General features: G+C 45.9%; 1 protein-coding gene across 2 annotated transcripts in view; it reads left to right on the top strand.

The window, feature by feature from the left end:
• CDH16 (cadherin 16) overlaps positions 1–25,109 on the top strand; it is a 102,030-nt gene that overhangs the window by 43,428 nt on the left and 33,493 nt on the right. For both annotated transcript variants that reach the window (XM_073605702.1, XM_073605701.1), the window contains exons 12-13: positions 5,690–5,878; positions 16,233–16,483. In XM_073605702.1, coding sequence (XP_073461803.1) covers positions 5,690–5,878; positions 16,233–16,483 — 440 coding nt within the window. The remainder of the gene's footprint in view (positions 1–5,689; positions 5,879–16,232; positions 16,484–25,109) is intronic.

Consider the following 25,109-nt stretch of genomic DNA (forward strand, 5'->3'; position numbering starts at 1 on the left):
CACCAGAGGGGGAGAAAGATGAAGCCACTGCCAGGGTAGAGATGCTACACTACTGACTAGAGTTGGCCTGGGCAACCCAGAGTGAGTGAACGTCCAGCCGGAGGAATCACTGTTGCAGTTTCACCGGATCTGGTAAGAGAGCCTGTTGGCCATTATACATTACTGTTCCCAGGAACTGAGCCATTAGGAAGTACCTAATCTGATATCCTCTAGGCCAACCCTAGTGACACCACTGTCCCAGAGCCCAAAACAAGTTACGGCACTGAGTTTCGGTAACTGGCCAGAGAGGGATGTGCCAGCGTGGGCACCCAGGACATCTGCCGCCCGGAGTCCCACAAGCGTCGATGGGCTTTCAGTAGCAGCCCACACCTCTCTCCCCACTGTCAGCCACACACACTCAGTACACAGCCAGGAGGAGGAGGAGCCACAGAGGAGGGACACGACTTCAGTGCAAGAACCTCCCAAAGCACCCAGCACATATCCCCTTACCCCCAAATGAAAAGATGCTGTATCGCTCACTGTCCTCCTCCCGCGGCGTCCCTCTGTCCTCCCATGAAGATGACAGGGCGGATCTTAAAAAGGAAGGGGTGTGGCCTTGACAGGAAGGGGTGGGTCATAGTTAAATTAGGGGGGTGCGCGAGCTTAGTCAGGCCTAGGGCAGCACAAAACCTAAATACACCACTGTGACTTTGTTTACCAACAAAACCATGTGATCAACATGACAGCACTAACATTGCGATCGCTTGAATTTGCTTGTAAACAAAGTATTAGGGTTATTATTAGTATTATGGTTATTATTGACCCCTTTCACCCACTAACCCCTTAAGAGTTCATAGTGACAGATGGATTTTATGGGCTTTTCAAATCAAATGTCCACTGTGATTGGTTTCCACCGTTATCACCTGATCAGGACCCAATCCCACAGCCTCCTGATCATTATTGTGTGACTGCGGGTGACAGTGTAGTCACAGTCCTGGGGTCCCACGATTGAGCGCACTCCAAGCAAAACTAGCAATGCCAGCCAAATGGATATATGTGACAAGACTAAATAAGGATCACCTCCTGCTTCCACATATATGCGTTCAACCAGCGGGAAGGGGTTAAAGAGTACCTAGACCCAAGAATAGAAATGTAATATATTGCATTTTACAAGTCCTTATTTTCTCCTGGTGATCCTGCCAGTGACACACTTCCTGTCTTAATCATATTCTATAATATGGGCCAGGGGTTCTCAGCTTTAGTGAGACCAGGGCTCTGTAAATTCTCCCAAAACCTTCCATGTCCCAACAGTAAAAAAAAATATATATAAAATAAATAAATAAAGCTGATATTCACATAATAAATCTATAAGAATGCAAAATATGTATTGAAATGCTGAAAGATTCAGGATGGGACTGGGTGTCACTGGGTGGGGATGGGCATTCTGAAGGTGGTTTTGGGACTTGCAGATGACTTGGTGTCCCTGTATGGGTGTTCTAGAGGGAGCTGAGGGCCACTGGGGGGGGGGGTCTGGAGGGGGCTTTGGGTCTTCCCAGGAGGCTGAGGTTCTCCAGCGGCAGACTGGAGTGCACTACAGGGCCCAGTGGGTACTGTGAGACACTGTTGGAGGTTGAGAGCACTATGGAGGGCTTGGGGCACTAAAGAGGGCTGTAAGAGCTCTCAGGGCCTAGGGGCACTGTTGGCGGTTGAGGGACATAGTGGACCATTATGGGAGGTGGGTGGCACTATGGGAGCTGAAAGGTAATGTGGGAGGTTGGAGGAATTATGGGGGCTGAGGGCTCTCACACGGTCTGGGGGCTGTGGTAGGTTGAGGGGCACAGTGGACAACTTTTGGAGGTTGGGTGGCACTATGGGAGTTGGAAGGCGCTATGGATGTTTGGGGAAATTATGGGGGCTTAGGGCTCTCAATGGGTTCAGGGGGCACTATGGGAGATTGTGGGCCAGGCTGGACCACTATTGGAGGTTGGGTGGCACTATGAGAGCTAGGAGGTACTGTGGGAGGTTAGGGGGAACAGTGGACCACTTTTTGAGGTTGGGTGGCACTATGGTAGTTTGGAGGTACTGTGGGAGTTCGAGGGGCATCGTGGACCACCATTGGAGATTAGGTGGCACTGTGGGAGGTTGGGGAATCTGCAGGTGGCTGGAGGCCTTGGTCCAGTAATTGAGAACCACTGATGTACGTAGATACAGTAATTGCTGATTAATACTGAACTGCAAATGTTTCTGAATGACTTAAGTTCATCGTCCATTACAGTCTTACAGTCTACAGTGGGTTTTAGGTGTCAAAGTCATGGTGGCGTCAGAGTTGCAGATGAGTGGTACTTGAGCAAAAGAACACAATGTTTCCAAGATCCAAACAAAAGGCCTCTTCATTGAGATTGGTTTTATTGATTAGTGCCGGGAGAATATATTGTGTGAAAAGCTCTCCCACTGCTCTGATAATCACTTTGTAAATACTCATCTGATGTGTATGGGTGAATCATGTCCTAAGGGAAGATGAATTTGCAGTATATTTCACCCTCAGCCAGAGATTAGGTTTTTATAGGGAAGATATATGAACATTCCTTGCGTCGTGTGGGGTATATCTTCCAGAGTGGTGTGTCAGTAAATTCTTGAGATGATGGACAATGGAGTGCTCCAGGCAGTGATAAAGCAGGGGGTTGTGGGAATGTAGGCAGTGGTGACAGCGATATTGGCTCAGGAACTTCATCCACCTGCAGGATGACCAATATGGCGGCTCAATAAATCTGCTAAGAAGTCACATGTTCTCTAATATTGAGAATCATGAATTGTCAGGTACTCTGCAGATTGAACTGTGTGTATGGGTTCAGGAGGATAGACACATTAGCAATTTGTTGAGGTCAACTGATTAGCAATACAAGGGGACGGGGGTATTTCACCACACATATGGAGGAAATTAGTTACGATAATGTCAAGAGCAGATCTGTACAAAGATAGCAAATTCTGGGGTTACAGGGAGGGTTAATGTTGAGGTGACAGGTAGGGCTAATGTTAGTGTTGGAGGTAGAATTGGTTTCAGGGTCACAGGAAGGGTTAGTGTAATGCCCTGTACACACGGTCGGATTTTTCGGTATCAAAGGTCCGACGGTCTTTCCGACGGACTTTCTAACAAACGGACTTGCCTACACATGATCACACCAAAGTCCGATGGATTCGTATGTGATGACGTACGACCGGACTAAAATAAGGAAGTTGATAGCCAGTAGCCAATAGTTACCCTAGCGTCGTTTTTTGTCCGTCGGACTAGCATACAGACGAGCAGATTTTTCGACCGGACTCGAGTCCGTTGGAAAGATTTGAAACATGTTCCAAATCTAAAGTCCGTCACATTTTCGACAGAAAAGGTCCGCTGCAGGTCCGATGAAGCCCACACACGTTCGAATTGTCCGACGGATTCGTTCCGTCGGACAAGTTTGGTCGAGAAGCCCGGCCATGTGTACACAGCATTAGAGTTATTGGGAGGGTTGATGTTATAGGGGGATGGTGTTATGGAGGGTTAGAGTTGAGGATACGGGGGCATTAATGTTAGGGTTACAGGGAGGGTTAGTGTTGAGGTTACGGGGGTGAGAGTTAGGGTTACAAGGAGGGTTAGTGTTAAAGTTACAGGGAGGGTAAGTGTCGAGGGAGGGTTAGTGTTATAGGGGGATTAGTGTTTAAATTACAAGGAGGGTTAGTGTTAAGGTTAAAGGGAGGATTAGTGTTAAGGTTACAGCAAAGTTTAGTTTTGGGGTTACAAAGAGGGTTGGTGATAAATTAACAGGGAAGGTTAGTGTTAAGGTTACTGGGAGGGTTAGTGTTACTGTTATCGAGAGGTTAGTGTTGAGATTACAGGGAGGGTTAGTGTTGGAATTACAGGGAAGGTTAGTGTTGAGGTTACGGGGGGGGCTTTGTTAAGGTTACAGGGAGGGTTAATGAGGTTACAGGGAGGCTTGGTGTTAAAGTTACAGGGAAGGTTAGTGTTGAGGTTACAGGGAAGGTTAGTGTTGAGGTTATGGAGGGGTTTGTGTTAAGGTTACAGGGAGGTTTAATGAGGTTACAAGGGGGTGTTAAGTTGAGGTTACAGGGAAGGTTGGTGTTAAAGTTACAGGGAAGGTTAGTGTTGAGGTTACAGGGGGGGTTTAGTGTTAAGGTTGCAAGAAGGGTTAGTGTTGAGGTTACAGGGGGAAGTTGAGTTAGGGTTACATGGAGGGTTAGTGTTGCGGTTATGGGGAGTAGGTCAGTTAGTATTAGGGTTACATTCAGGGTTGGTGTTAAGGTTACAGGGAAGGTTAGTCAAAGTTACAGGGAGGGTAAGTGTTGAGGTTACAGGGAGGGTTAGTGTTAAAGTTACAGGGCAGCTTAGTTTTGAGGGTTAGTGTTAGGGTTACAGTAGGGGGTTAACATTGAGGTTACAGGGAGGGTTATTGTTAGGGTTACAGGGAAGGTTAGTGTTGAGGTTACAGGGAAGTTTCCTTTTGGGGTTTCAGGGAGGGTTAGTGTTCAGGGAGGGTTAGTGTTAGAGTTACAGGGAGGGTTATTGTTGGGGTTACAGGGAAAATTAGTGCTGGCGCTACAGGGAGGGTTAGTGTTGGAGTTACAGGAAGGGTTGGGGTTACAGTGAAGGTTAGTGTTGATGATACAGGGGGGGGTACTGTTGAGGTTACGGGGGATGGGGGGGTTAGTGCTTAGGTTACTGGGAGGGTTACAGTGAAAGTTAATGGGAAGGTTAGTGTTGAGGTTACAGAGAGGGTTATTGTTGGGTTTACAGGGAAAGTTAGTGTTGAGGTTACAGAGAAGGATATTGTTGTGGTTACAGGGAAGGTTAGTGTTGAGGTTACAGAGAGGGTTATTGTTGGGATTACATAGAAGGTTAGTGTTGCAGGGAAGGTTAGTGGTGAGGTTACAGAGAGGGTTAGTGTTGGGGTTACAGGGAAGGTTAGTGTTGAGATTACAGTGAAGGTTAGTGTTGAGGTTACAGGGAGGGTTAGTGTTGAGATTACAGTGAAGGTTAGTGTTGGGGTTACAGGGAGGGTTAGTGTTGAGATTGCAGTGAAGGTTAGTGTTGGGGTTACAGGGAGGGTTAGTGTTGAGATTGCAGTGAAGGTTAGTGTTGGGGTTACAGGGAGGGTTAGTGTTGAGATTGCAGTGAAGGTTAGTGTTGGGGTTACAGGGAGGGTTAGTGTTGAGATTACAGTGAAGGTTAGTGTTGTGGTTACAGGGAGGGTTAGTGTTGAGATTACAGTGAAGGTTAGTGTTGGGGTTACAGGGAGGGTTAGTGTTGAGATTACAGTGAAGGTTAGTGTTGGGGTTACAGGGAGGGTTAGTGTTGAGATTACAGGAAGGTTAGTGTTGGAGTTACAGGGAGGGTTAGTGTTGAGATTACAGTGAAGGTTGGTGTTGAGATTACAGGGAGGGTTAGTGTTGAGATTACAGTGAAGGTTAGTGTTGGGGTTACAGGGAGGGTTAGTAATACAGGGAAGATTAGTGCGAGAAAGCCTCAGGATAGATTTTACTCTAAGCTCTTCACAAAATTCTACCAGTGTGATTTGATTTCCATCCATTGATAGCTAATTTTTCATATTAATAAATTTTAAGCAAAGAAAAAGAAAAAACAAATATCAGCTTAGATCATTGATATACATCTGTAATGGCTTTTTAGTGATTCGTTGTTCTTGGGGTTTTTTCTCAGTTTCTAACGTTTATTATCGCTGAGGACGCTGCGCCTGGTACAACCATTGTGACACTGACGGCGATTGATGATGATGTGGAAACGGTGAATAAAGCCATGGAGTTCTCCATAGCATCCGGGAATGAAGATGGAACCTTCCGTATTAAACCTGATGGTGACGAGAACGCCGTCACCGTTTTCCTGGAAAAGGTAAATTTTGCTGGTCGGTAATCCATGTTTAAAGGGTAACTCTGACTGTCTCTGGTTTTCTGGTAAATCTCGGACTTTACAGCAGGGGAACTAGATAAACAACTTTGTAAATAGCAAACCTTAGCATGCTCTTGAGGTATCCAGCATGTCCCAGAGGAAATCTCTATCCCTGTCAGGATTATTTTCTCCAGTGAATTCAAAAAGCAGAAATTTGAGTTTTTGCTGGAATCCACCATTTTTTTCCTTGCTTGCTATAGAATTTTAGGGATATTTTATGAAACACAGGAGGAAGAGAGCAGATGACCATCAGTGGGACCAAATAGGCTTAGGGGCAATGATTGCAGAACTGCAGCTCCTGAAATGTGTTGTCGCATCATTAGTAGGGATGAGAGAAGTGGGTTTGGCAAAATTAATTATACAGCAGTAATCAGGATTTGGTCTTTGCCAACATTTCATCAATGTTAACATTTAAATTTCACCATGTGGGTTACTTAGGTGAAATGTACATAAGAAAATAAAAACACATGGGTTTGTTTTCTAACAAAGCTGTGTGATCACATTGTCAGCTTTGACCTGGTAAATTGATTGCTTTGTTTATAAACAAATAAAATACCTATTGTGCATCAACAAAGCATTGTGATCATTTTGTAAGCACCGACGTAAGACTTCTCCACCATGCTTTACAACCTGAGTGTCATGGATGAAACCTGTAACAAACCTGTATTTATACATAAAGATTTTTTTTTTTTTGGAAGAGTGGTGAATGGTTAAGAACGTAACAAGCGTTTTTGCTGTTTTTGACGCAGACAGAGTTCATAGCCACTGGAAGAAGGACACTAATGCCACGTACACGCGGTTGGAAATTCCAACTACATTTGTGCGACCGTGTGTATGTAAGACAAGTTTGAGCCAACATCCGTCAGAAATAAATCCGCGGTTTTGTTGTCCGATCGTGTGTACGTGGCATTAGAGTTACTAGATGACACAGGGCGCTGTGAGATGCACTGGATTAATGGGGTTCGCTGATGACACAGGATGCTCTAATGGGTTATGGGGGGGAGTGGTGGTTGCGCTGTGATGGGGAGAGGACAAGAAGGGGGGGGGGGGGGACTATACTAAACTAGAGTGTATGTAACACACATGCCAAATAGCCCAAAAAAAGGGGGTCTATAACACACAAAATAACAATAGCCCACTGACTAGTGCCTGTGATAAGTGATTAAAATAACCAATAAATGTATAGCATGAGAGAAATAAGATGGCATCCAAATAAATAATACATATAATGAAGGTGCAAACAAGCCAATGAGATAATAGCAAATGGTGAACAATGGGTGAATACAATGTTAAGTGCATAGGTAGGTAGAGTGATATAAATAAATCCCATTAATAAACATGATAAAAAAATTTAAAACATGTGAAACAATAAAAATATATAAAAATATATAGAAAACAATCCCGCCACCAATGTGACACTTCTGAGTAAAGTCCAGAACCACAACAATAGATGTGTCAGGGGTAGAGGGGTGATCTGCGATGGGGGCACCTCAGTGTGCACAGGCCCCTTACCTTACAGCTGTAAGGTATACAGCATAAGTATTAGGTGCCCAAAAGGTGATGGAATCCAGGAAGTTGCAGCAAATGGTAAAGCTCACAAATGTTGTGGTATCATATGCGAAGAAAAAAGATGAACAGCATATAGTATGATACTGTTTGGGAAATAAAAGCAGGCAGGCTGAGGGAGGGGGGAAGGGGGGGTTGCACTCACTTGTGACAGATGAGCGCAAGCCTCAAACCACGAGTGCCGAACTCGTATAATCCAAAACGCTGGCCAAAGGACCCTCTACCATCTCACTCCTCCTGTGGCTCACCGCCCGTCATACATCATAAAGGTAGTGTGGTATCAAGACAAGAAAACCGCATATAGCGTAATCCCGTATAAAACACTTTTATTAACATAAATACAATCGCTAAAGACTTACACAAGGTGATAGCTGGGGGGTATAAAATTCTGCGAGCGCCGTGCTCGTAACATCAGCTGTTGTGTAGGCAACGTCCCGTGCTCCTGACGCGTATCGTCACGTCACGTGACTTCTTCAGAGGATCTGAAGGATCCCTTCCCCTCTACCCCTGATCAAGACAGGTTCCGCAGAACCGTCAACTCTACGTTGCTCTCTTGCTTCTGGATAGGCCCTCAGACAGCCTAGCAGCCAGATGTCCCCGAGATAGGCCTTAGGCTCTGGCCTAGCATCCTGGGGCAGCACAACACACGTCCACCCAGACAGCCGTCTAGGTGGCACAGAACCCCGAACACCTGATTTCATCCAAATAAATAGGCTCTCCCAGCAGGCCAAGGGATCCAAGAAAATCCCCGCCCATTGGCTGAGAAACCCCATTCATTCCTAATCTGTCCTTGCAATGCCCTTGTCTTATCTAATGCCACCAGATACCCGGGCCATATAGTGACAGAAGAGAGAAGTGCAGCAATTCCATAATTTGGGTGAAGTCAATTGACCTCCTATCAATTGATCAAGGCAACTATCACTTAGAAAATAAATTTACTAGCAACCCTGCTTAAACATCAGGGTGCTACATAATACTTTGAGTTGCAGTTCAGTGAGTAAAATAAGTATTTGATCCCCTATCAACCAACAATAATTCTGGCTCCCACAGACTGGCTACAGTATGTGCCCATGTGGTACACAGATTAGTACTGTCAATTTAAGAAGGTTCCCATAATGACAACTCATTATGTGTATAAAAGACACTTGTCCACAGAATCTTTCTTCCATTCAAACCTCACTATCACGGGCATGACCAAAGAGCTGTCAAAGGACGTCAGGGACAAGATTGTAGACCTGCACAAGGCTGGAATGGGCTACAAGGCTGTCAGCAAGAAGCCTGGTGAGAAGGAGACAACTGCTGGAGCGATTATTCGCAAATGGAGGAAATACAAAATAACCATCAAAATAACCATCAATCGCCCTCGGTCTGGAGCTCCATGCAAGATTTCACTTCATGGAGTAAGGATGATCATGAGAAAAGTGAGGGATCAGCTCAGAACTACACAGGAGGAGCTTGTGAATGATCTCAAGGCAGTTGGGACCACAGTCACCAAACAAACCATTGGTAATACATTAAGCCTCCATGGACTGAAATCCAACAGCTCCCACAAGGTCCCCCTCCTCAAGAAGGCACATGTACAGGCCTGTCTGAAGTTTGCCAATGAATATCTAAATGATTCAGAAAAAGATTGGGAGAAAGCGCTGTAGTCAGATGACACCAAAATTGAGCTCTTTGGTGCTAACTTGACTCTCCTTGTTTGGTGGAAGAAAAATGTTAACTATGACCCTAAGAACACCATCCCTACAGTCAAGCAAGGAGGTGGAAATATTATGCTTCGGGGCTGTTTCTCTTCTAAAGGTTGTCGCATTGAGGGACCAATGGACGGGGCCATGTATTGTAAAATCTTGGATGAAAACCTTCTTCCCTCAGCCAGAACACTGAAGATGGGTTTTCCAGCATACAACGACCCAAAATATACCACCAAGGAAACAAAGGAGTGGCTCAAGAAGAAGCACATTAAGGTTATTGAGTGGCCTAGCCAGTCTCCAGATCTAAATCCTATAGAAAATTTATGGAGGGAGCTGAAACTTTGAGTTGCCAAGTGACAGCCAAGAAACCTTAAGGATTTAGAGAAGATCTGTAAAGAAGAGTGGACCAAAATCCCTCGTGAGATGTGTATAAATCTGGTAACCAACTACATCAAACCTCTATCCTCTGTGCTTGCTAACAAGGGTTTCTCCACCAAGTACTAAGTCATGTTTTTGCTTGGGGATCAAATACTTATTTTACTCAATGAACTGCAACTCAGTTTACAGTATAACATTTGTATCATGTGTTTTTTTCTAGATTTTGGGTTGATATTCTGTCTCCATAATTTAAAATATACCTATGATAAAAATGATAGACCCTTCATTTCATTGTAAGTGGGCAAACTTACAAGATCTGCAGAGGATCAAATAATTATTTTCCCAACCGTATACAATATAAACTAATCCTATAAATCTCCATTTATAGACCTTAGGAAAGGAAAAGTAAAGCTGACCCCTAACCATCCCAGGTTCCCCTTTTCATGGTCATATTGTTTCCTACTCTGATTAAATTTCGGAATTGTCTCTGGGGAAGCAGAAATACGACTCAAGTCGTCACCTTCTCATCTGTGATGCCACTCTCTTCTGACGCACCATTTAGCAGAACGCCCGGCGGGTGGCTCCACTAATTAAGCGCCTTGTTTCTTGGCGCATCAATGACACAAAGGCAGCAAATGTTTTGTCGCTGAGAGGAGCGAGCGGGCTCTTTAATAAGGAGATAAAAGGATGCTGAGAAGTGGCTGAGAATTGATCACAGCGGGGTGCTGTCCCTCTCTAACCACTGACTCAGACCCGCGGCCAGAACATTTCCCTCTGACGTCATCATATGTGACGAGTGTCACCTCTTCTACGACTCATCATAACCTGTTCTCTGGGGACATTGATTACCTTAACATTTTCATCAGACAGTCAAAGCAGAACATCAAATATAATTCAATGGGAGGAGGAGGAGTGGGTAACACAAAAAGATACAAAAACGAGTACAACCCGTCTGTACAGTGACTGTGCGGAATGTGGAGAACGTGTTTGAATAAACCTCTACTGTGGTGCTTGGCTTCTTTTTTGGTGCTCGGTGTCCCCAGTGGTCCTTGTCCTCTTCTTTAGTAGTTGGGTTCTTCTTTGCTGTTTGGCCTCCTCTTTGGTGCTGTGCCTCCTCATTGGTGCTCAGCCTCTTCTATAGTGCTCGGGCTCTTCTGTGCTGTTCAACCTCTTCTCTAGTGCACAGCCTCCTCGGTGGTGCTCGGTCTCCTCAGTGGTGTTCGGCCTCCTTTGTGCTGCTTGGCCCCTTCTGTAATGCTTGGCCTCTTCTGCGGTGCTCAGCCTCTTCTGTGGTATCACCATTTTCTGGAGTATATGTACTTGTACATATGGCGCTCAGACTCTCCTGTGGTGCTCAGGCTTTCTGTAGTTCTTGGCCTCTTCGTTGGTGCTCAACTTCTCCAGTGGTGCTTAGAACCTTTCTGTGATGTCCAGACATTTCTGTAGTACTTGTCCTCCTCTATAGTGCTTGGCCTCTTCTGTGCTACTCAACCTTTCCTGTATTGCTCAGCATCTTCTGTGGTGCTCAGCCTCCCCTGCAGTACTCAGCATCTTCTTTGATGCTTGGCTTTCTCTGTGGTGGTCTACCTCCTCTATAATGTTTGAACCCCTCTGTATTTCTTCTATGATGTTGGACTCCACTGTGATACTTATCTTTTTCTGTGGAGCTTTTCTGTACTACTTAGTCTTTTCTGTACTGTTTCTTCTGTGGTGGTCTGCCTCCTCTGTAATGTTTGGACTCCACGGTATTGTTTGTCCTTCTCTGTGATGCTCTTCTGTACTGTTTAATCTTTTCTGTACCACTTGGCCTCCACTGTGATGCTCATCCTTTTCTGTGGTGCTGTTCTGTGCTGGCTGGCCTCCTCCGATGTGGTTTGCCTGCTCTGTAATGTTTGGGCTCCACTGTATTGCTTGTCCTCCACTGTAGTGCTTGGCCTCCTTTGTGGTGCTCAGCCTCCTCTATATGTAGATTGTCCCTTCTACATATAGCGAGTTTTGCTCAATGAGCCCCCTTGTAGCCAATCCTCTATAAAAATTTCTAAAGCTCCAAATCCTTCATTATACAATGCCACAGACTGGCGCAATGATGTAGATATTGCAGATAATCCCGGGATTTACTCACAGTGCAGATAAGGGGAAATTGGGAATCTCATATGGGAGATGACCCCAAATATCACCCATCATAAAGGATACAACCCTCCTCCTCAACCACATTCATCCCTCCTCCATAGTTACATAGTTGGTAAGGTTGAGAAAAGACCATGAAGTCCAACCTTTGTGTGTGCTTTTATGTTAATATTATATTGTATATCTCTGTATGTTGTGGTCATTAAGGTGCCCATCTAATAGTTTTTTGAACTTATCGATGCTCCCCGCTAAAACCACTGCTTGTGGAAGAGAATTCCACATTCTTACCAATCTGACAGTAAAGAACCCTCTACGTAGTTTAAGGTTAAACCGCTTCTCTTCTAATTTTAGTTTAATGGTCGCGTGTCTTTTTAAATTCCCTTGCACGGAAAAGTTTTATCCCTATTGTGGGGTCACCAGTACGATATTTGTACATTGAAATCATATCCCATCTCAAGCGTCTCTTCTCCAGAGAGAATAAGTTCAGTGCTTGCAGTCTTTTCCCATAGCTGAGATCCTCCAGTCCCTTTATCAGCTTTGTTGCCCTTCTCTGGACCCTCTCCAGTTCTAGCACATCCTTCCTGGGGACTGATACCCAGAACTGGATGGCATATTCCAGATGCGACCGGACCAGAGTCTTGTAGAGTGGGAGAATTATTATTTTATCTCTGGAGTTGATCCCATTTAGTCATATTGATCCCTCCTCCCTGGCCATATTCATTGCTTCTCCTCGCCCATATTTACCCCTCCTCCTCAGCTACATTCATCGCTTTTCCTTGCGCATATTCATCCCTCCTCCTCAGCCACATCCATCCTTCCTCCTCAACCATATTCATCCCTCCTCCTCTGCCACATTCTTCCCTCCTCCCTGTACATATTCATAGCTTCTCCTCAGCCACATTTATCCCTGCTCCTCTGCCATTTTCATCGCTTCTCCTTGGCCACATTCATCCCTCCTCATCATCCACGCTCATCCCTCCTCCTCTGCCACATTCATCTCTCCTCATCGCCCACATTCATCCCTCCTCATCGCCCATAATCATCCCTCCTCCTTAGCCATATTCATCACTCCTCTGCAGCATTCATCCCTCCCTCTCAGCCACATTCATCCCTCCTCCTTGGCCACATTCATTCCTCAGCTCCAGCCATATTCATCCCTCCTCCTTGGCCACATTCATTGCTTCCTCCCCGGTCACATTCATCCCTCTTCCGTAGTCATATTGTTCTCTCCTCACTGACCATATTCATTGCTTCTCCTCGGCCATATTCATCCCGCCTCCTCGGCTACAATCATCCTTCCTCCTCAACCATATTAATCCCTCTTTCTCGGCCACATTCTTCCCTCCTCCCTGGCCATATTCATCGCTTCTCTTCGGCCGCATTCACTCCTCCTCCTTTACCATATTCATTCCACCTCCTTGGCCATATTCAATATTGAGTTGGCCCACCCTTTGCAGCTATAACAGCTTCAACTCTTCTGGGAAGGCTGTCCACAAGGTTTAGGAGTGTGTCTATGGGAATGTTTGACCATTCTTCCAGAAGCACATTTGTGAGGTCAGGCACTGATGTTGGACAAGAAGGCCTGACTTGCAGTCTCCACTCTAATTCATCCCAAAGGTGTTCTATTGGGTTGAGGTCAGGACTCTGTGCAGGCCAGTCAAGTTCCTCCACCCTAAACTCACTCATCCATGTCTTTATGGACCTTGCTTTGTGCACTGGCGCGCAGTCATGTTGAAACGGGAAGGGGCCATCCCCAAACTGTTCCCACAGAGTTGGAAGCATGAAATTGTCCAAAATTGTCCAAAATGTCCCAAGAGTTACCTTCACTGGGGCCAAGCTAACTAACCTTAACATAACCACTTTTTAGGAAGGTAACTCCATTACAATAGAAATGATGGCATATGTCTGAAAGTTGGCTATGGAAATTCAGCTATAGGTCAGCACCTAAACCGCTCACAGTAGTGTATTCCTAAACTGCACATGAGAACATTTCCAATGTGACTATTTACTACAGGACCATTTACAATGTGGCCATTTACAAGGAGGCCCCTTTATGAAGAGGCCATTTATGATGTGACATTTTACAACAGGGTAATTTATTCTGGGCATTTGTGACAGGGCCTTTTGCAATGGGACCTCATCAGAAGTCATCTGAAGACCTTGCGCTAATTAAGCATTATGACATCTCTGCTCTCTTTCTAAAGGCTCATGCTTATGAAACCACCTTTTCTGAAGGTAATTCCATTACAATAGAAATTATGGCATAAGTATGAAAGCTGGCTTAAGGAATTTAGCTATAGGTCAGAACCTCTACCTCACAGTTGTGTATTCCTAAACTGCATGGCAGACCATTTACAACATGACCATTTACTATGGGGCCATTTACATCCACTTTAATTGAGTCACCTATTGTTTCTGTCTGTCTGATCATCTTGCAGATGTGATTAATATTGTGACCACTGTACCTTGTTATGGAACTACTGGGGGATATCATGTGTTTATGTTGATTAGCTTATGGGTTAATTAGATCACTGTCAGCTATTAGTTGATAGATGTGGATTAGCATTATGTGTATGTTGGCTGTTTCTGAGCTATTTTAACTATCTTACTGTTTGCATTATGTGATCAAATTCTTATCTGATCTGGTGTACTATACTCTATATTCTGTGTGAGTTTTCAAAAAAAGAGAGTTCCAGTTTGCATCTAAGCTATTGTTGGCTAGTCTTGGAGGGTCAGGTATAATATCTGGTTCCTGGTTCCAGACTGGAGGAAGCTATATCTTGCCGGAAGCACCCAAGCTGGGTGCTGGACGGTTCAGTCACAGCTAGGTTATTCTCAAGAGGACCTCTTACATCAAGGCCATTTATGACAGGACCATTTAAAATAGAACCTCATCAGAAGTAATTTGGAGACTGTAATCTAATCAACCTTTATGATGCCAAGTATTGTCCTTTTTTTAATGTTCTAACTTCTATGACTGCTTAAGCACAGACAAGAGATTTCAATCTGACCATCTTGTTGCCGACTTTTGAATTATAGGAAAATGAAGGTGGCAGTGTGTGTTTTCCATTCTAAAGGATTGTACGCAGAGCACACGATTGATGATATTTAATCTTCACATTTAAAGGAGCAGCATGGCTCAGCCAATGACAGACAGAGCTCCTCAAAATCAGTTACATTGTATTTCTTCCTTTTAGTTTCTTTTTGTAGAATTCCCTCTAATGTCCTGTATCCATCGCCGTTGTTATGCTCTTTTCATAAGCCTTCACCTTTTCTGTCGCTAAGCTCCTTTTTCATCTATCCCTCTTCGATTGAAACTCATTGAAGCCTCTCGCCACTTTCCCCCCGCCGCGTCTATGAAAGAGCCGTGAATTCAGCAACGTTTTGTAAAGGTTTTCATCCTTTTAGGGATGTTGTCAGTTCAGCCTCCCCGCTGTACGAAATTGGCACTTTGGAGCGTAGAGGGGGCGTATAGATCGTGACCCCCAGGTATGGAGGAGGCGGTAAGGGGGGGAAAGTGCTGCACTTTACCATTCTGCAAGGATGGGGGGGCGTCACATGGGATTATTGAACTGCAGCCCAGAGCAGCATAGCACAGGTGATTGTAAGCCTTGTTGCCGAATAGTCTGTGTCGCAGGGGGTTAATGCGTCCGTATCCAAGAGGACAAAAATACTGAAATTGTGGGATTTTTCCACGCAGCACAGCAAACACAAAATGGATTGCAGGCTGCTGGAGCCATCAGTGTTAAAACGTATTTTTCTAACTGCTGTACAATAACGGTTGCCGTGTATAATTTACAGAGCAGCTCCTGGGATAGTAAGTAGTGTTACACAACCCTTCGGATGTAAAGAGAACCTGTCACAGCAGCTATCACCTGACACAGAGGAGGCTTCTGTGCAGTAAGAGAATAAGAGCAGATACTGAGATTTGCACATCCCATACAGGACAGGAGAAGTAGTACTGTGCAGAGTCCATACATACAGAATAAGAACAGATACTGAGAATTATACCCAGCATACAGGACAAGAGAAGTAGCACTGTGCAGAGTCCATACATACAGAATAAGAACAGATACTGAGAATTATACCCAGCATACAGGACAAGAGAAGTGGTACTGTGCAGAGTCCATACATACAGAATAAGAACAGATACCGAGAATTACACCCAGCATACAGGACAAGAGAAGTAGCACTGTGCAGAGTCCATATATACATAATAAGAACAGATACTGAGAATTACACCCAGCATACAGGACAAGAGAAGTGGTACTGTGCAGAGTCCATACATACAGAATAAGAACAGATACTGAGAATTACACCCAGCATACAGGACAAGAGAAGTAGCACTGTGCAGAGTCCATATATACATAATAAGAACAGATACTGAGAATTACACCCAGCATACAGGACAAGAGAAGTGGTACTGTGCAGATTCCATACATATGGAATAAGACCAGATACTGAGAATTACACCCAGGTTGTAGATGACAGTGGATAACGATGAGTCAATATAATGAAATTTTTTTTTCTGGCAGGATTTGGACTATGAGCGGGTTCAGGAATATCGCCTTGTGGTTGCGGTGAAAAACGTGGTGGAGCTCCTCGGGGTGGAGTATGGTCCCAACTCTACGGCCTCCATTATAATCTCTCTCAGTAATGTCAATGAAGCCCCAGTCTTCACAGAGGAGAAATATGAAGTCCAAGTACCAGAGAACACTCTGCCTGGGGCGCTCATCCTGAATGTGTCAGCCTCCGATCCCGATATCCACCACCAGGCCGGCCTCAGGTAGCTGGGTGGCAGTCCAGGCTGCAGTGTGTGGAGGAGCACACTAGGCTCATATCTATGGACGTCTTTATAAATGGTTCTTATTCAGGTGTTTCAAACCTGGTGCAGGGTAAAGGGTCACTAAACCCAAAGGGGTCGATGGATTACCTTCTCTAGCTCTAAATGGTCCAGGCAGACAGGAAGCCATATTTACCGCAGTTCAGCGTTATAGGGGCGACGGGATTCTGTCTCATTTGTGGATATCTGGGCAGCTTTAAAGGTAAAACACCCACTTAAAGTACCAGTGATCCAATGCAGTGCTGTTCAGCCAGTCTTAAGATTTACTAAGCTATGCTGCATAGCCAGACAGGCGACACCACTGTAAATGGGTTGTAACTCTCTGGCACCCTGTGTCAGCTTCTCACATCTAGCCACCATTACTGATGAGGTCCTCCCTGTGCTCTGCTCCTCCTGTGCACTGCCTGAAGACTTCCCCTATCAGTGCCCAGTGCCTGAAACATGTTAGATCAGCAATACTGTATAATGCAATATTACATTTCACTATCATATTATAAAAACCCTCCTTGTTGGGTGATGGTGCTGGTGTGTGCGGAGGATTGTGGGGAGACGATATAAAGACAGATGTCATGTAGTTATATGTGATTGTGAATACATCTGATAAACTGCAACAAATATGTAACTTTTGGTGTTTCTATATCCAGAAATACACTCCGAGGATCCGATCATCTCACCATCTACACCAGAAGAATTCTAAATTATTACCATCGACCCGTACTATATAAAGATCCCCTCCCCTGCCAGAGCCAGAAATATTTACAATTCTGAATCAATAGTTCTGTTTTTATAAAACTGAGGCTGATGTCACGAGCTCAGTGTTCTCAGTACAGCATTGCGGTATATGTCAGAGATATATAAATGTATAATAATAATAATCGTGTGATTATGAGGGGACATTAGAGTGTAAATGTTTGTTTATTAAAAAGTCATACAAACATACAGTTTATTAATAAAAACATATTTACACAAAAATAAACAACTAAACAAAAACAACTTAAACACAATCCAGGCTAAGAAACATTTTGAGTTTTAATCAGGATGCGATTCCAAACCCCCCCATTAACCCCTCCCCCCACATCATTCACCCCGACTTCCACATCATTCACCTTGCATTCTGCACCAGCCACCCTCATTCCCTTCCCACCCCCCCACTATCATCCAATCTATCTCTCACTCCACCCCTCGGTGTCTACCGACCTCCAGCCGCACTTCTACCATGCCAAGGAGGAGGGGTTGGCACCACCATACACGCTGGTCCAGCACCCTCGACTGCCTTCACTACACTAGGAGAAACAATAGGTGCAGACACAGACTTGACAACCACACTTTCTGACACTGACTGGGAAACCACAGACTGGAGGGGCACTGACACCACAGACAGCCTCACAGACACAGATTCTGACGGGACAGAGACACTAGGATCCCCTGGTACAACCTCCACCAACACAGACTCTTCTCTATCCAGAAGAAAACATTCCTCCACCAACTCTGGCTTATTGTTCAAAGCCTCAGGGCACTGGCTATAAGGGTGACCAACCTTATCACATAGGTTACATTTAATGATGTTACAGTCCCTTGCCAGATGCCCCAGTTCCTGACACAAAGAGCACTTCTATTCTTGACAGTTAGAGGAGAAATGTCCCTTGACTCCACATTTATGGCACACCTTAGGTTGACCAGGGTAGAAGACAGTAATCCTATCTCTACTAATAAAGGCAGAGGAGGGCAAATGCTGGACCACATTCCTACACACTCTCAACCTCATTGACACCGACCACCCACCCGTCCAGATTCCTCTATTATCCACAATCTTTTTAAGTGGACACAAAGTTTCACCAAACCTCAACCAGACCCATAAATCCTCAGGGGGTATAGACTCATTTCTAGTCAGGATAGTCACAATTTTATCAAGGGGTGTCATGGGACAACTTTGGGGACAAGCCCCTTCCAGCTGGCCCCCATATACATGCCCAAACCGCTCACAAAATAGATTCAGCGATTCTGGACGCACAAATGACAAATCATATTCTAAGGAACCAGCAGGACTGATAAGAGCATAAATATCCTCTGCCTTAAATCCCATGGCTAGAATCTTATCCACAACCGCCCTCCTGAATATCTCCCCCTTCCCACCTGAGCTGTACCACATTCCTGTGTTTAATGGAAGAAGGTGCGTTAGGTGAAATTCACACAACTGGCTCCCTTCCACCACCAGCAGCATGACTTTGTCCCGACACAACCTTAGCATAATTCCTAACTGGGACAGATGACACATTAATTGGCTGCATAGGATCCTCTGAAATCTGGTTTGGTAAAGTACCCACCACTTGATCCTCCCTCCTCCCCTCCAGCACAACAGTCCCGCTCACCATAGTCCCAGAAGTACCACAGATATCAGCAGTCCCATCATCAAGTAAAGTCTTATGTTTAGAAAAAACACCAGCTGTTTCAGCGTTCATACGGCCCTCCTGCTCTGCAGTTTCAATGTTCATGCGACATTCCTGCTCTGCACTGTTAGTGTCTATGTGGGACTCCTCACAGCCAGCTAATCCTGCATTGCCTGCTGATTGCAAGGATCTGTTGGCAGGTGCAACCTCAGGAAAATCCTCCACACACTGAGAGAGATTTTCAGCAAGCACTCCTTTATCATGATCCTCATCTGATGAGTCGGTGCCACTCAAGGGAGATTCCATTTCTGTAATGGTGTGCAGCAATCCGCCATTTTCCTCAACCTTCTCCTGAGATGACCCAGGTTGCTGGGGAAGGAGGGAGGCAGATATTGACTCAGACATGACAAATCCTGAGACGGGGTAATACTGGGGCCACCATGTGAAGACACTTCCTTACCCTCATCCATACTGTTGCTGTTGCTCTGGTATCCACCCTCTGGCTGGTACTGGCACAGGCACTTTCCTTCATCTGTTGGAATCTCTCCTCATTCTCACACTTTTCTCTGAACACACTGCTGCTCTCCTTCAGAGAGGCAACCAACTTCTCCTGCTTTTTCAATGCCTCTTCCAGGGACTTCAGCTTGGAGACTTCCCTCTTACTGTTTCCAGACTTTCCTGAGATCTTCTTTCATGACAGCAAGTATCTGTTCCTCAGCAATGCAGCAAAGTCTGTTCACCACTTTAACCTGGAAGACTGGTAAAGACTCCTCTTGCATAGGGACAAGCCCAGGATCCATTGCAGCTTGAGCACACAGAGTAGGCCTCAGTGCCTCTGGAGAGCCTCCACCTTCGTCTCTCCCCACCCACTGCATGGTGGTTGGGGGAGAAACCTGCAGGACAGGCCCAGGCTTGATGTTTCCTCCAACTGAGAGCAAAGCAGAGTGAGCCAACAGCACCTTGCAAAACAGCACCACCTGGTGGAGAAGCTCCTCTGGTGCAGAGACTGAGGTGACTGGCTCAGTGTTCTCTCTACAATACTATAAGTCAGAGCTATATAAATGTATAATAATAGCGTGTAAATGTGGGGGGACATTAGAGTGTAAGCTCCTGTGGCATGGAGTCTGATGTGACTGGGTCAGTCTTCTTTGTACAGCACTATGGTATGTGTCAGAGATATATAGATGTATAGTAATAATAGTAGTGTGTGACTGTGGGGGAATATTAGAGTGTAAGCCAGTGGCGGCCGGTGGTAATTTTTTTTTTGGGGGGGGGGCGGCAAACTATTTATTCGCTGTTGTAACACCTGGGTGGCTTCATGGCGCAATGCTCTGCGCTCCGAGCCCACCCTATTTTGAAGCTTAATAGAGCCTATGTCTCTAATCAGGTGCTTCAAAAAAACACCCCAGCTGCTGTAATTCAGGCACACGGCATCCTGAAAGGGGCCGGGCGCATAAATAGCGGCCGTGGATAGATTCATGCTATGCATGAATCTATCAATTATTCATATAGGGGGTGGTGTGGATAGAGGGGGCGTGGCCCTAATGGACAGGCCTGCCACTGGTGTAAGCTCCTCCGATGCAGAGACTGATGTGACCGACTCTGTTCTCTGTACAGCACTGTGGTACATGTCAGAGCTACATAAATGTATATTAATACCAGTGTGTGACTGTGAGAGGCATTAGAGTGTAAGCTCTTTAGTGCAGAGACTGATGTGCCTGTCTCAGTGTTCTCTGTACAACACCACAGTATATGCCAGATCAATATACAGTTTGGTCCATATACTGTATATTTGGACACAGGCACAATTTTTATACTTTTGACTCTGTATGCCACCAGAATAAAATTAAAATTAAGCAATCCAAATTAATTTGAAGTGCAGATTTTTAGCTTTAATTCAAGGGTTGAACATAAATATCAAGTACAAATTTTAGGAACTGCAACCATTTTTATACACGGTCCCTCCATTTTCAGGGGCTCAAATGTAATTGGACAAATGAATATAATCATAAATAAAATGTTCATTTTTAATATTTTGTTGAGAATCCTTTACTGGCAATGACTGCCTGAAGTCTGGAACCCATGGGCATTACCAAAGACTGGGTTTCCTCCTTTTTGATGCTTTGCCAGGCTCTAACTGCAACTGTCTTCAGTTGTTCTTTGTGGGTCTTTCTGCCTTTAGTTTTGCCTTCAGCAAGTGAAATGCATGCTTGTTTGGGTTGAGATCAGGTGATTGACTCGGCCATTGCAGAATATTCCACTTCTTTTCCTTCAAAAGCTCCTGGGTTGCTTTTGCAGTGTGTTTTGGATCATTGACCATCTGTACTGTGAAGCGCCGCCAATCAACTTTGCTGCATTTGGCTGAATCTGGGCTGACATGACCAGTGCAAATAAGATGCACACCTTTTCTCTTATATGGCTGCCGCCATCTATCATACCCCAACTTTAAGTCCCCGTTATCCTTAACTACATTGATGACACAACACCTTGTTGGAGTAAAACTGGCCATAGCAGCCTTTTATTAACCAATATAAAACTATATAAAATATATATAAATATATATATAAATCTGTAACCTTTTAAACGTAACAATATCAACTGTCAGTTTCTCCTCCTGGTGGTCAATGACGGCACTTCCCAACGTAAATTCTGTTCCACATCTACACTGCGGGCCTTCTATCATAAAAGGCCTATGGCCGTGATAACATCAGCCCAAAGACAACTCGTTACCCGCAGTGTCACCATTACCATCTTCAGCTAATCAGTGTTAACTGTACACACCAATAGGGGCCCATAACCGTTGAGTCCCCCCACACTTCCATCTCCTGGGTTAGTTACCACCATCAAAGACCACCACCACCGCCAACGCTAACAAGGGTGACCCCCCTTACCCTTGGGAGCTCCTCCACACACGCAGTGCCCTCCGAATCCCTTCCTCCAAACCCATGGACCAGAGGTCAATACCCACTTCCGACAGGTGCACTCCGTCCCTTCTCAAATATAGCCCCACATCCTTCTCCAACTCCCTGTGGCGAACTACCAAACCTCCATTTCGTATGACAAACTGGCCCACCCTTTTGTTCACTTTAATCCTGGTTTTGTTTAGCCGGTCCACCGACCTGGCCAATCTCCAATTTGTCCTGGCCACAATATCGGACCAAACAATCACCATCTCAGGGAAGGAAGTTCTCAGACGTAAGAAATCGATCTTAACGTCCTTTATGAGCTCCCGGCTGGGACGCCCACCCAGGTCGTTGCCTCCAACATGAAGCACCAACACGTCGGGTGGTCTGTCCAGGCGTGCAAAATGCTGTATTTCAGGCAAAACCCTAGCCCATTGCATCCCTGGCCTGCCTACCCAACGTACACAAGCATCCTCCCTGGGAATCCCCAACTGTCTCCCCTTAGGTCTCATATCTGCCCGTTTTGCCCCCCAAAACACATAGGAGTGGCCCAATATCCATACGAGACCCCTCTTGATTCCACCTAAAAGAAAAGAGAAAAAACCACAGATAACCAAAATCAAATAACACACACCATAATCAATCCCCTGCCACAAAACAAATTCTCGACCTCCCCAAAAAACCTCGGTGATCCGCCCTTCTACTCCACCACCAAGTGTGGCCGCACATATGTACTGAATCTCCTAGACTCCCAACGGCCAATGCGCTTAACAGCCGCTTCGTCCAACCCACATCGAGCCGCCTCTGTGGCCGCTCCAATGCGGAAGGAGTGCGAAGCATACTGCGTAGAATCCAAACCCCCCGCTTTCAAGCATTTCCTGAAAACAGCCACAAACTGAAATTTTGTTAAAGGAGACCCGTCATTGTGGATCAACAAAGTCCCTTCCCTCACCGGGCGGCATCCCAAAAATTCCCTCATAACGCTCACCGGGCATACCAAAGGATCCTGCATATGGTATAGTTGCACTTTAACCCCTTTTCCAATCTGATCCGTTTTTGACCGTCTCAACCATACCTCCAAGCTAACTCCCGTGACCTTCACATCCTGAACCCCCAAGCCCCCCGAAACCTTCCTAGAAGGGCTAACCAGTTCACTTATCCGAAAGGCACCAAAAAAGGCCAGCGAAAAAGCTGTCCGGAATAGCAATGCCTCGTAAGCCGACGCGCATACTTTGCCCAACTGATCAGATAGAACTCGCAGGTTGCTAAAAGTCAATGGCCTCCTAGTATCCTTGCGTTTTTGCGACCGCCGATAGCCCTTCATCACTTGTCTCACCCAAAATTCTTTTGTGAAATCTGTCCCCCCTTGCAACTTGAACAAGAATGCCAAACCGGCGAGCTTGCGGTCCATCATCGAAACCGACACCCCTTGCTCCAGATTCCTGGAGACAAAGTAGACCACTAGCAACCTCACGTCTTCACATCCAGGGTCCACTCCCACTTGTTTGACAAGCTCAAACCATTCGGCCCACACTTTTTCATAAGCCCCCCAGGTGGATACACTCACCGAGCCCTTTATCCACCGAGTGAGGGTTCCAAAACGATCGACCACAGCCCTCGGGGACACCGAACCCCTTGTTGGTCTGCCGACGGAGCCAAGTCCCGGAATTTGTCCCACTGGAAACGAGACAAGGCGTCAGCCAACTTGTTATCCACCCCCGGAAGATGTACCGCATACAAAAAGATATTCATCTGTAAGCAGCGCAGCACCAAGTGCCGCAACAGCCGAACTACCGGTGGCGATGAAGCCGCAATGCGGTTAATCACCTGCACCACCCCCAAATTGTCGCAGTTCAAGCGGATCTTCAAATCCCTGAACAACTCACCCCAAATTTCGACTGCCAGCACCACCGGAAACAGCTCCAGCAGCACCAGGTTTTTGCAGAATCCCGCTTCCTGCCATTCCTTCGGCCAGGGTTCAGCACTCCAATGCCCCCGGTAAAACGCCCCGTAACCCGAAGACCCGGCTGCGTCCGTGAACAGTTGCAAATCGCAATTGCTCTGCGGCCCCGCCAACCACAGCGATTTACCATTGTATGTGGACAAAAAGGTGTCCCACACCCTCAGATCGGCCCGATGTTCACGGGTCATCCGGATAAAATGATGAGGGGACCTGATACCTGCCGTAGCTGCCGACAGCCGTCGGCAGAAAACCCTGCCCATAGGAATTATGCGGCATGCAAAATTAAGCTTGCCCAGCAATGACTGCAGGCCTCTAAGCTGAATCTTACGCAACGCCACAGTCGCCCGAATCTCCCTTCTCAAAGACACCAATTTGTCCTCCGGCAATCGACATTCCATTGCCTCGGAGTCAATGACTATACCCAAGAAGCTAAGCACTGTGGTCGGGCCCTCTGTTTTATCCTGTGCCAACGGGATACCAAAAATACCAGCCATGTGTTGCAATGTGGCTAACAGCACAGCACACGTCTTGGATGCTGGGGGGCCAACGCATAGGAAATCATCCAGGTAATGAATTACCGAATTCAAACCTGAAACATCCCGAACCGCCCACTCAACAAATGAGCTAAAAGTTTCAAACAATGCGCACGAAATCGAACAACCCATAGGCAAGCAGCGATCGACATAAAACCTACCCTGCCAGCAACACCCCAACAACCAACAGCTGTCTGGATGTACCGGGAGGAGGCGAAAGGCCGATTCGATATCCGCTTTTGCCATAAGCGCTCCCTTCCCACAACGGCGCACCCAACCCACCGCTGCATCGAAGGATGTGTAAGAAACCGTGCATGCATCAGGGTCGATCGCATCATTGACCGATCCGCCCTTGGGGAATGATAGATGATGTATAAGTCTAAACTTATTCGGTTCCTTCTTGGGGACCACCCCGAGCGGAGATACCACCAAATTCGGCATCGGCCGCTCCTGAAATGGCCCGGCCATGCGGCCCAATGCCACTTCTTTCCCCAATTTTTCTTCAACCACACTAGGGTGAATCAGTGCTGAGCGTAAATTCTTCGCCACCGGCGGGATAACCGTCAATGAACTAGGGATTCTAAAACCCTCCAGGAACCCTTCCCTCAAAAGCCGAGCGGCCACCTGGTCTGGGTACCTACTTAGGAAAGGCTCCATCCTTTCCACCCTCACTGGTGTCTTCCCTTTTGTTACCCACTTCTCCTGGGCGACTTTTCCCTTTTTTAAAACAGCGGGATCCTGGGTGAGATCCTCCGCAGCTGGAGCATTCGTGCTTAAAACGAC

Source organism: Aquarana catesbeiana, linkage group LG11, assembly GCF_042186555.1.
Source record: "Aquarana catesbeiana isolate 2022-GZ linkage group LG11, ASM4218655v1, whole genome shotgun sequence".
Classification (NCBI taxonomy): Eukaryota; Metazoa; Chordata; class Amphibia; order Anura; family Ranidae; genus Aquarana; species Aquarana catesbeiana.